The sequence below is a fragment of the Prinia subflava genome, chromosome 1 (assembly GCF_021018805.1).
Source record: "Prinia subflava isolate CZ2003 ecotype Zambia chromosome 1, Cam_Psub_1.2, whole genome shotgun sequence".
NCBI lineage: Eukaryota > Metazoa > Chordata > Aves > Passeriformes > Cisticolidae > Prinia > Prinia subflava.
Window position 1 is genome coordinate 66315561 of NC_086247.1, and position 12941 is coordinate 66328501.

General features: G+C 38.1%; 1 protein-coding gene across 2 annotated transcripts in view; it reads left to right on the plus strand.

Annotated features, from left to right (window-relative positions):
• EPB41L4B (erythrocyte membrane protein band 4.1 like 4B) overlaps positions 1-12941 on the plus strand; it is a 169367-nt gene that overhangs the window by 133167 nt on the left and 23259 nt on the right. For both annotated transcript variants that reach the window (XM_063398915.1, XM_063398925.1), the window contains exons 20-22: positions 2369-2473; positions 5311-5449; positions 5889-5966. In XM_063398915.1, coding sequence (XP_063254985.1) covers positions 2369-2473; positions 5311-5449; positions 5889-5966 — 322 coding nt within the window. The remainder of the gene's footprint in view (positions 1-2368; positions 2474-5310; positions 5450-5888; positions 5967-12941) is intronic.

A 12941-nucleotide genomic window follows, 5' to 3' on the forward strand; every position in this document is an offset into this window, starting at 1 on the left:
ACATCTTTTCAAATAAAATTTTGATTGTGACAATTGAAATGACTGCTTCAAAAGCCCCACCTCTTCCTCTTTTTTTCTTTAAATTACAAACCATGGTATTCCAAAGGCTTTGTATAATGAAACATAATGAAAGAGCTGAAATTATCACTCCAAATCTTTCTTTGTGTGAAAGTATCTGACTTACTTACATCACAGGTTATAATGTTGTCCTGAGAAATTTGAAGCACCCATGAACTGAAAGTAGATTTGTAACCAGTTTTCCTGTTGTACACTTTGCTGTTTCTTGAACCCTTTCATACCATTAGTGCATCACTTGCTATCATTTTGAGGAAAAATTCAATTAATGTAGTTTATACCACTATTTTTTTTCCACTCTCACTGAGTTGATGAAAAGGTTTAAAAATTGTAAGGGACCCTCTTCCAAAATTATTGGCAAATTGTGAGGACCACTCATACAGAGCAAGAATGTCAGCTAATATATTTGAGCTGAAAAAAATCATATAAAAATTACATTCATTTACACCCCTTCAGAATCTGACTATCGGTTGTTTAACATGTCTTAACATATTTATCCTGCTTATGTCAGATTTCAATTGAAAATCACTTTGGGTAAATTGAACAAGTAATTTTTTTCAGTAGCCAAAAGCTACCTTTGCTTCAGCAAAAGAAGTCTTGTCTTTAAATTTGTCTTTAAATTTGAAGTTTGACTTCACCAAAACGATCTTGGGAGCTTCCATAATGATGTTGATACACAGATTTTCAGGTCAGATATATTGAATTCAGGACTAAAACAGATGATTTGGGTTTGGTTTTTTTTCCCCTTTGCTTATCTTCCCCTTATTTGCCAGCCTAATAGCCTAACAAACTCAGTAAAAGGTCTTCAAACCTGGCTGGCTTGTTCTGCATTGGTGTCATTGAGAAACCTGTGATATAATTGACTGACACTGAAATCTGAACTAGAGAAAGGAAACATATCTGATATAGATATCTTACTGCTATCTATGCTAACTTCTTGAAATTAATGGGAACAAATAGGTAAATAATTGACAAAAGTTGTTTCAAGAGAAGTGGAACTAGCAGTCAGGTTTATGATTTATTTATGTCCTTTGTACTTTATTACTTTCCATTGTTCCATCTTATGCTTTGTGACATCTCCAAAAACTAAAAAACATTTAGGAAAACTGAATATATAACCTGAAGGCTGTGCCATCTCAGTGGATTCTGTGGTAGCTCAACACCAGGTTCAGAAGTTATCAGAGTTAACAAAGCTTAAAACACGGAGGGGCATCAGAGGGATCTGCAATTGTGAAGATTAAACATGTGTATCTTATTAAGGCTTTAGAAGGCTAATACACTGCGAGTAGGCTAGAAAAACTTTTGCCATTTGTGGAATCTCCCTCAGGGCATGAGCAGTCCCATCAGTAATCAGTAGGGCTGCTCAAGTTACTAATTTAGAATCTGACTTCAGATTAGATGGCAGAATACCATTTCACAAATTGTTAATAACGACATTCAAATTATTTTTTTAATGTTTGGCATATTTATGATGTTTATAGTATACATATAGTGTGTTTAATGATAACCTGTTGCTTAAATAAAAGCAGTATTTAAGATGTTTCATGTGTCTTCATGCCCCTCAAGCTCATGGTTGAAATGGTTTCCTTTCAAGATCATGAGGATCTCTTATTTCGTATTTATGATTTTTTTTATTGAAGTCTGATTCTACTGATAAATGGTTAAGGAGAAGATTCTTTCATGTGGACCTCCTCACTGCCATATCTGTTCTTTGCTGGAGCTCTGCAGATGTGTTTCACATTAATAAGCATCTGAAACATGTCTGAGTTTTGCTTTTTTCTAGAAAGTTGGAAAAAATTTGATCATTTTTCTTGGATCAAATCCATTAGTTCATTTCCCTTAAGCTGCTCTTTCAACTGTGGAGGGATAATGTTTAATTTCAAATAAAAACTATTTTAAGCAGAACAGGTTTCACAATTCATAAAATAGTTTTTGTTTAACATATGTTTTGTAAAAATACTTCCGACATGACTGAACTGCTGGTCTGTTGTTAGAATGTAGTATTTTGGAAACAATGACATTTCCACATGGTCTTTCACATACGCTCTGTGTTTGTAACCAGTGGCTGCTTCTATAAATGGTATGTCCAGCACAGGAGGGTGAGTTCACACATCCTTTTCTGTACACACACACACACAGGCCTGTGAACTATAAATGGAGCCAAAGGACGCACTTCAATGGGCACTTGCCACTTTGCAAGATAAATAAGTGTTGACGAGTTAGAACTTTGTTGATATGCCTGAAGTAGTTTAAATAGAGCCTGTATGACATATGTTTTTCTTGTTATTTTTAGAAGTCCAGCTCCAGTGAGACCTGAAACTACACCAACAACTGTCCCTGCAGAAAAGCAGGAGGTTAAAGCTCCTCGTGTGAGGAAGTTAACGAGGCAGTACAGTTTGTGAGTAACATACAGCACTATCTTTGTGGTTTTGCCTACTACAGCTGAAAATGAAAGGGGATGCTAATTATTGCTCTAGCTATGCCTTCTGAAAGGCATGAGTGCAATTACATGATAATGATCTTATACCAATACCATTCCTTTCATCACTGAGAATCTTCATGCTTTTAATACAAAATGAGCTTGTGTTTCCTATGCAGCGCCTCACCCTTTGAATTGCAGGCCATCCACCTTTTCCCAAGTGTATGGGTTAGGAATTAAAAACCTCTTTACCACGTGAAATGTCAAAGACCTGGTGTGAGCTCAAACAAGCTGCTCTGTTGGCTTCATTACAACCCCATTTGCAAAATGAGGAAAACAGTCTTTAGTTGTTGGGGCATCAAGCTGTGCTGTGAGCCATTCCCTCTCAGAGAGTGCACCCTCCCTCTCTGTGATTTGTCACATGAAGAAATTGCTGAGACTGCTACAGCTACAGCCAGCAAAACTAATTCTCTTAGTCCTGGAAAGAGGGATCTGTGCCTACAGGCCTTTGGCATCCCATTTACATGTAATTCATTCTACTTGAAAGTCTCTAGAGATGTGCAGAAGTGCTAGTCAGTGTTGATTTGTCCTCCCATGAAGAGATAGACAAGGCCACCAGAAATTGAGGGGGGAAAGGGATAATGTCAGCACAAAATTATTAGTACAAGAATACCAATGCCACAATGAAGAAAAAATATGTAAGCTTTCTGTGTGGAATGGCAACTATGAGTCCATCCAGGATTCAATATTCTAATGTCAGTAAATATATATCAACATTAGGAAAACTCTTCTGTCTCTTCAAAAGGATTCTAATAAATATCGGTACATTATTAATTTTTGTTTCACTGTTGAGAACATCATCTTTTTAACAATCTCCATTACCAAAACTGAAAAACTATTTAGGACAAGAAAGAGAAAAACTGGTCAAATTGAAACTAGCAGGAAAATGAGCTCCTAGCCAAATTGGTATTTGTCCAAGAGGCCAAGAATTGCATATGGAAACACACAATCACTTTTTGATTTATGAGGTTTTGAGGAACAGTTTTGAACATGTCTTGCTCCCATGTGGATTTTCAGGTGTCCAGTATTAGGTATGAGGAACAGCAGATGAACACATCTAACCAGAGGTCTCACCTGTGCTGTGGCCCTGCACAGGACCAAAGACTCCCTATTAAAAATATGGAACTTTTTTTTCCTGTTTGTAAACTCAAATTATGTTGAATTTAAATTATCTTGTATCTGGAAAGCAAATATGGGAAATATGCAGAAACAGCGAAGGATTATTGTGAAAGTAATAGAGTGACGGCCAATTCTCAGTCTTACGGCTAGTGAGCTGATAGCTTGACAGCTGATACACCGGCCCTAACTCTTACATTTTCCACTTGCTTGTATACATCAGAGTAGCTTTACCCAGCAAGGATGGGGAGAGTGCCAGTGATTTCCTGCTGAGAGGGGGAGCAAGGACTGGGAAAATGTCAGCTACATGTTTCTGAAAGAGAGATTAACTAGGTCAACAGCCCAGCTCTGGGCTTGTTACATTAATAAAATGTCTATTCAACAGGTCCAAAAGACTTCAGATTTTTTTTCCAGCATAAAATCTGTGTACTATGCATGCTGTGGTGCTGAATTCTATCCTTACCCAGAAGAAATTAAAAAATGAAGTTTGAAAAAGATAATATTAATTACCAAAATTTTATATCTTAATTTAAAAAAGCATTGCTAGGCAACCCAGGATAAGGTTGTGTAACCTGTATGTCATGCAGTTTTGAAGTTTTCTGTGTTGCCCAGGCATGCTGCCTTCAAGTGGCACTAAATCAAGTGTAGTTCTCTTCTGGAAGTATCTGTCAAACTGGCATGGCAGGCTTCTGTGCACAGTGAGTACCTAATTGGTAGTCAAAATTAGTGCTGTTTTATGAGCAGAAGTAATTTTTCTCATTATTTTTCGCTGTGCATTAAACTGTCAATCTGTAGTTTTTCCTTTTCACACATCATTCTCAGTAATAAGGCATCCGTAGGCCAAATTATGACTCTGTTTACCTCCATCCAATTGCAATTAACAATTGGAAACATCCTGACTCAGGGCTGACTGTTCCCAGTGATCTGTAGTCAATGGGGTTCTGCAAAAGTAAATGAAGATATAATATTCTTTACTGGCTTTCTTTTAGTAGTGACAGTAGGTGAGATGGAAACAGTTCAGCTTGACGGCCTAAAGCCCAGGGGAAGCGTGCAACCTCATCTTAAATAAAATGTTTTCTCTGTAAATGGAATAAATGGGACAGGAAAAAGATACCCTCAGAAGAATGTTTTTAAAGAGATCCTTTTTGTAGTCAATCAAATTCCTTTAAAAACAGTTTGAAAATAGCAGCATAGACTAGCTCCATGATGGGTGTCAAATCTACCGTTGTCTGAAGCCAATGAAGCAGTCAGATCTATGGACGGATGTCACCATATCTGCTCTTATCAGTGCTGCCAGCCTCCATAGAAAAGAATAAACATTAAAGTGGAGTAATATCTAGTCAGTTCATTTATGCATATATACATAATCCATAGAAATGCTACTTGCACCTAATAACCATAAGATTTCCATTTGCAGATGAGAAGTACCTAGCCAACCCGTTTTTAAGGAATCTTTAAAGCTTTAAAAAAAAATCTAATTTACTTGAAAAGGTAGCTGCATTTCAGAGGGAAGAGTAAATGAAGCTTCACTTCAAAGCACTACAGCAGACATACAGGTTACCAGTGCCTCCTCTGACACAAGTGCAGTCAAAAGTCCAGTGGCATTTTCTAATGGGAAAATCTGTTTTTGTCAACGGCAGTGATGAAGATGACCTTCCTCCAGCACTGGCAGCAGCAGCAGCAGCATCAACACCTGTGTCTTCAGCATCTCCTGGGTCGCAGAAAACGTGTACACCACAAACATCGGAAGGACAAACACAGGTTTCGCCTGGTGGCAAGGTAACGCAAAGAGATGAGCTTATGTCACTTGGGAGAGGGCTCAGGAAGGGTAGGAGGGAGCTGTGAGTAAGAGGTTTTCCCTAGATGGAGTAATTCTACATTTAAGGGTAGTTTTTAAAGCACAGGTGTAGTAATAGGTTTAACTTGTTGTGCAAGGAAGTATTTAAGAGCCTGCTCCAAGACCCAGCTAAAATCCATAACAGTTTTTCATCAGCATTAGTGGGAAGTGGATCAGAATTAATCACTTGGATTTTAAAGGTGCATAATTATGTTCTCTATCTTTCCTGAGTGGCCATACTTAAAAAACATGGTATGAAATTTTAAATCCATTTGGCAATCTGTGTTTTAAGGAATTAAAAAACCCAACAAAAATAACCAACAAAATTACAGAAATTAAATGGTTCTTTATTCCAATGCTGGGTTTCTTTTTTGCCTTTAGAGTTCCACAGATGCTGGGAGTACATTTGCTTTGGAGCCAGGTGACCTCCTGATGGATTTCACAGAGGCCACACCAATGGTAAATAGTTTTAGTTTGTAACCAGGAAAATCTAGAAGTTTTCAGCCATTTGTCTGCAGCTAAAATGAACGGGATAATATGCAGTGTGTTAGAGAGTGCACAGGAACAAAGTAAGTTTCCTTGATATCCAGTGATCCTGAGCCTTTGTCAAACTCAGCTCAGAATTTCTGAAAATCGGTCCACACCAACAAGTGTTATGGCTGATCTTCTGAATGCATTTATTGTTAGATAACTACTTGTTTCTCTCTCTTATCTTTACAAATTGCTGCACTGGTTTCACAAGCTTCTTTGTCCCTTTAACACAGATTCCTAATGTGATCATAACTTTGCTTTTGGGAGTTGTCTGAAAAGTCACTTCTTTTTGCCACAATTTTGTTCAGAGCTTACCTAATACCCAATCCCAAGATGTGTACCTGCAATTTCATGTTTTATTAGCAGAGTTCTCTTCCTCACTTTAGACAAAATTGCCTAAAATGTGTTGATTATTAACTTTTTTTTTTTTTTGAGCTACGTGATTTATATTATTGCTTAAAAGCCAGGGAGAGATGCTGGTCCCACTGAAATCAAAATGCCTCTTGACTTCAGTGATCTCAACACTTTCATCTCAGATTATTTCTTGCATAATCATAATACGATCCTTAACTTCCTCCAGGTCATCCTGCATTGCAAATAGCTCTAATGCCAGATAGAGTCCTCTGCTGTCCAAAGGCATTTTTGCTGTCTTCTAGAAACCACGGTTAAAGCATATAAAAAGCGTGACAGGACAGCAGTACATTTTGGGCATAAATGTTTTTGTATTAAGGTAATTCTGTCCTTGCATTGCTTTCACTACATGGTTAGTTTACAGTATTGGAAAGGTGCTGTGGGGTTGTGCCTTTTGCTTCTGAGACAGTGTTGTAGTTGTCTGTAAATTACTGCTTTTGTCCTGTTACCACTGGATGAGAGCTGTGGGGCTTGACAAGACCCAGGCAGACTGAAACCGAAACTACCAGAAAGGAGATTGTAGCGAGGTAGGTATTGGTCTCCTCCCAAGTCAGAAGTGACAGGACAAGAGGAAACGGCCTCAGATTACTCCTTAAATTGCATATTAGTAACAGTTTGTTCACTGAAAGGTTTGTAAAGCATTGGCACAGGCTGCCGAGGGAAGTGGTTGAGTTGACAGCCTTGGAGGTATTTAAAAGACTTGTAGATGCTGCACCGAGGGATATGGTTTAAGGGGGGACTTGGCAGTGCTGGGTTGTGGTTGGACTTGATGATCTGAAGGGCCTTTTCCAGCACAAGTGAATCCGTGATTCTATCTAGCTTAGATTGTCCTTTTCTATGTTAGTAGCACATTTGTGGCTAAATTGTGGTTATCTGTTGGAGTTTACAAATAGATTTCTTATTCTAAAAAACATATGCTGTTTTACTGTGTTAATCAGAATTTTAAAAAATTAGTCATGGAGAAGTCAGCAACTGACCTGCTTTAGATGACATAGGTTTGGGGTATTTTTTTTCCCATTTAGCAGAAGTCAGCATTACACACTTTTTCCTTTTCCAGATGAGGATACAGGGGGTTTTGCCCTAAATATTTTACCAAATCATGCTTTGCCCTTCCCTACCCCACCACCCACTGACATAATTTAGCACGCTGTATGTTCATGAACTAACCTTCCACTGACTTTCTTGGTTTTAATATTTTGGAGAGCAGGTACTGCCCAGCATCAATCAACCCATTTTGTTTTGTTTAACATCTATAAAGGTCAGCTTGTTCTCTACAGAGCAGGTATTGTTTACAGACCTTTCTCTGCAGTTTCACTGACTACAGGCTGCTCTCAGTTGAGCTTTGAATGAAAAGTTTACTCTTCAGGGAGAGAGGCTCCAAGCAAAGACAAGCTAAGGGCAAATGTGTAGCTTTGAGGCAGTCTGATTATTTAATAGTTCTGTTGTGATAGAGTGTGCTGTCTGTTATTTGAGGGTCAAGGTAATGTACAGCTTAGCATCGTGTTATTGTCAAGTCTGTGGTCATGTGCTGGTTTTGCATGCTGTGACCTGGCCCTTGGGAATGTGTTAATTGCACCCATTTGTTTCACATTCAGTGACAGGTACAGTATCAGAAAGGGTCATTCACGTTGTCTTATTTGGGGTATTTGCCTGAGGTGACAGAGATGGAAGTTGAGGTTCCTGTGCAGTGTTTTCCTGCAGAGGGTCATTCAAACAGCTGTTTTGTCTTTGTTGTCTAGACTGGAAAGACAAAGACACCTAAATTGGTCATCCAAAATTAGGTTTTCTAATTTCTTTTGGTCATGATATATGCTGCCAAACTTGCCCAGTTCACTGGAGAGCTGTTATTTGAAGCAGCTTCAGATATTCTCCCTTCTTTTCTGTAACAATACTGGTTGAGGGTGATTAATAGTCACAGACTGAGCTGCAAGATCTTTGTTGTTCACTGTCTAACCATTGATGCTTCCTGATGACCTTGAGTTTTGTCCATGTTTTGCTGCTGTTCCCAGCAAACCAGTGGAAGATACCAAATACAGTGGAATACGTGCTGAGAATTACACTTAGAAGTGGAGCTCAGAAAACCAAATTAACTTATAAAAATGTAAAGATTACTGAATGGAGTGAATTAATAAAAATCATCAAGGCTACCATGCAGGGATGAGAGCAATCAAATTTGTCTGCTCGGTCAGGCTGGAGGAGGTATTGTGATATATACAAGAACCAGCTGAGCTCTAATGGTCACTTAGTCATCAATACTTAGACTGCCAGTAACAGCCGGGCAATTATGAGGCAGACTGATTTCAGGAAATAATTTTGCAGGAAAAATAATGTGCATTTATTGGTGCAGATTGCCTAGAGGGAAAGGTATCCTTTTGTGCTCCGCAGTCCCAAAACCCTGTGGTTTATGCACACTTCTATTCATTTTCAGTTAGATCCTAAAATTAATTGACTACAACATATTACTTGTTGTCCTTAAAATAATTATAACATGAGCAGAAGAAAATCTTTACCTTTTTTACCACCCTATTATGACTTTTAACACTGTATCCTTTTAAGTTGCATGTAAACAAGATTCAATCCCTCCTGCTTTTGTGTTTTGAAAAAAGCAAAAAATGGATTAAAAAATGCAGCATCATATATGAAGAATTATATTATCCCATTAAGAGTATCCGTAATGAGGTACATTAGAATAAGTTTTGTCAGTGTAATAGGCTCTTTCTCCTCCTACACTCCCTCCTTGTGTTTCTAGCTTTTCTGGAACTGGAAATCAAAGCCTGAGCTTTAATCTATTCTGTTGTGGTTTATAATCTATGTGCTTTCTGACACGTGTGTGAATGTAGAGCTTTTTCTTGTTTAGCTACAGAAATCTCAGTCTTAAGACCCTGAAGGAATGTAACAGCTGCTACACCACACTGACAGTAACTTCTCAACCAAGAGGGAAACCAGTGTGCACAAATTTCATTTGACCTACTGGAGTAGGACAAAAGAAGTAAGAGTTTTACATACAACATGGAGCTATTCCTAAACTTAGACTAAGGTTTGTAGTGCAAGGTGGATGGGCTAGGACTAAGTCATGATCACATCTAAAGAGGCATCAGAGAGCTGTAATTTACAACTGGCTATGTACTTTCAAATTATAGGTTATCTCATGCTGTATCAAGTGAATCATTTTCTAGAGCTTCACCTGCCATCTATTGGTGGGAAACAGAAAGTAGAAAATTATTTAAAACTTGAGATATAACATTTAGAACATATAAATTACCTGTATGATAGTTTAAAAATGAAAAATAAATGCTTTCAGTGTAATACAAGATTTTTTTTAGGATGAGGTGGAAACAAGTATGTCTATTATAGTGATAGCATTACCAGGGTATGCAATTCCTGCTCATTCAAAGGGATCTCAATTAGTTTGAAAGTGAACAGAATTTGATACATTAGCACCCACTATTTTGAGAATAAAGTGAAAGTAACCAGGTCAAAAGTGAGTTAGCTCAGGTGGAAACTGGGAGAAGTTTTTGTGTCTTGACAGAGGTGATAAAAACAGCCCTGAAAACTCTCAGTACTTAGTAGATAGTGAGCAAAAGGTAGTGAATAGAGCAAAATAACTAATGTATATTTCCATTCCACTCTCCTTTAATATTTGTTATATTCATAAAGAAGAGTTGATTTAATTTTTAGCTGCTAATTTTTTATGACAATTTTGCAAGGTTACGATAAGCCAAATAACAGAGTGGAAATTGAGTTCAGTACTTCTTGCTTTCATTTTGAAGAACTTTTCACTTTCTGTGCAAAGCAATTTTTTAGAGGAAGACAGGAAAACATATCAAACTCTAATACCTCCATAACCAGTCCTTTTGACATTGAATTCTGAACAAGAGTAACTATAATGTAATTCAAGACTGATATTTGATAAGAACATTAGCATGTATCTACTATAACTGACTGAAAATATAGATAAATTATCTCTGCATGCCCCCAAGATCTTTAAAACAGCTCAGTCAGAGACAAATTTATAAATGCTTTACTTATGGTGAACTACATACTGAAGAAAAAATAGAAATCTTGACAACTGGGTGATATATTTCAGAATTAGAAACTTTCTACTTTTACATCTTCATCACAAAAACAACAACAACAAGTTTCTTAGTGTAAGATGAATTGCATGCAATAATTATGCAATGAATTCAAAGGGGAATATTAAAAATGCTATTTCCCAAGCCAGCTTCTCAATTAACAGTATTCGCATACTCAAACTTACATGCAGTGGCCAATTATGAGCAAAAGAATTTCTGAAAAGAAAGAGTTTGTCTGTTACACGTAGGAATAAGAAGTAAAAGCAACAAGCAGGATGTCAAATGCACATTTATTCCCAGTTTCAAGTTCATGGGCTTTAACTCCAGATTAAACTAAGGAAAAGCAAAGAACTGAAATTGCTAAACCAAACAACCTCAATACAAAAAACTTACAGCAACAGGCAATAAATCTAGTTCCATGTGAACTCAAGGAATACTCTAAATTTACTCATATTGCAAGGGACAGTTCTTTTCTGCTGCAAGAAAAGGGCATCAGCTGGATGAGGACACATTGCAAAGGGGTGCACTGCAAGGCTCAGTCAAACTGAGCACAACACATTCCACTGGGGATTTGCAGGAAGTGCTGGGGGCCATGCAGCATAAGGCTCCTGGGAGCACACAGCTGGAATCAAGCAAATGCAGGTTACCTGAGCATCATTTAGGTTATATAAGGCATGTCAGTAAATAGGGAAGGGACTTAGAACATTTTAGAAGAATCACAGTCTTTGGGCAACCAGATAAATGGGTGAATACATACAGCATTATAAATAGGACTTGTGACTAATATGTAGCTCTGCAAAGTACAGGGCTTTATTGGTGGATGCCAGTTTCATAAGCAGTCTGTTGAATTACTAACAGGCAAGATAACTGAGTGTCAGGCTCAGGGACAGCCCCTTGAATCTTAGTTTAAAATTCACTGAAATGCCTAAACCTCTTTGACTGCTGCTTAGCTATTTAGGGATTTGCTCCTATTCCTCCATTAAAATATTAGTCAGTGAAGAAACAAGAGACAATTCTAAAAGATGAACTGTAAGCTTCTACATTTACTTTTTATTTTTCCTCTATTTTAAGTGATTTGAATTCATTGGCTCAATATATTTCCCCCCATTATCCATATGCTGAGCAGAACAACTTGGTGCACTATGTAGATATATGACAGACGATTCAACACTTCTCTATTTCTTTAACTAATTGAAAGTGAATTCTCCAAAAAATAAAAAGATCCACAAAGGAAATTCATTGCTGACTTTGCACTTGTCGACCCCGTGATAAATTGGATATGATTTGTATATGAGCAAGAAAAGGTTCCAAGAACAGGGAAAGGTGTTAAACAGAAAAAAGTTCAGGCATGTATCATCTAATTCAGTGCTTTTAAATAATCAATGGTCCACTGGCTAACATTTTATAAAACTTGAGATGAAGGTAAGGTGCAATGTCAGAAGATAGTTTGGATCAAGAGGGCAGAAGCTTTTCCCTGGAGAGGTGATAAATTCTGCTACATACAATTATTTTTTGTCATCTTTTGTGCTTTTTAAGATGCTGTCCTAAGCATTCTCTGGCATTCCATGTGCCTCCTTCATGGCCACAGAAGTTCTAAAATGTGCAAATACCTTTTAGTAAAACTGGTTTCTGCCGGATCATGCAAGCAGAGCTGGTCCTGGAACTTAAGACTTAGGCTGAACTCCATAGCAGGCCTGAGCGGATGGGATCTCATTTGAGAAGATATTTACACCAGACAGCTGGAGGATCCTGTACAGCCTGTGTGCCTGCAGAGAGATAGAATCAGAAAAATGCTCTATAGCTGATGACTGTGACATTGTTGTGCAGTGGTGGGATGTTTGCTGTGCCTGTACAATGGGTGGCTCAGTAGCCATTTCCAGACTTGCCCATGAAGCTGGAGGACTGAGCTTGTGGTGTCACAGCTGCACATGTAGCTGCTTCTGTAGATGGGTGATGGATGATTTAATGTGTCCCAGCTTCCTGAGTGGGGCTGAACACTAACCCTGCAAACAAAATTACTTAGCTTAGGTCAAATCCTCTATGAAACCCTGTGGTTTCACAGATGGCTCTCCTGAGGACTGTAGGAGTGATAAAGTACGTTTGCAAGCAGTGTAGTTTCTGGAGTAGTACTCCAAAAGGAAGTACTGTGGTTGTTGAAATTAATTTGAAGTTTGATCAGTTTATGGGAGGGGACATAGGATGTGCCTGACTGCAGTAATGGTGACTTGAGGCTATCTGACAGGCAAGGTCCCAGGGACTCTGCTCCCTGATGATGGAGAGCATCTGCCAAACACCACAGACAGGGCACTGCAAGACTGTGTGCTTCTCTTTTTGTGCAATTAGTCCACTAATCATTTTTAGTCCAGAGCTTTTCTCAGTACTGCAGAGTGAGTCTTCATCTCACTTCTGAAGTGACATA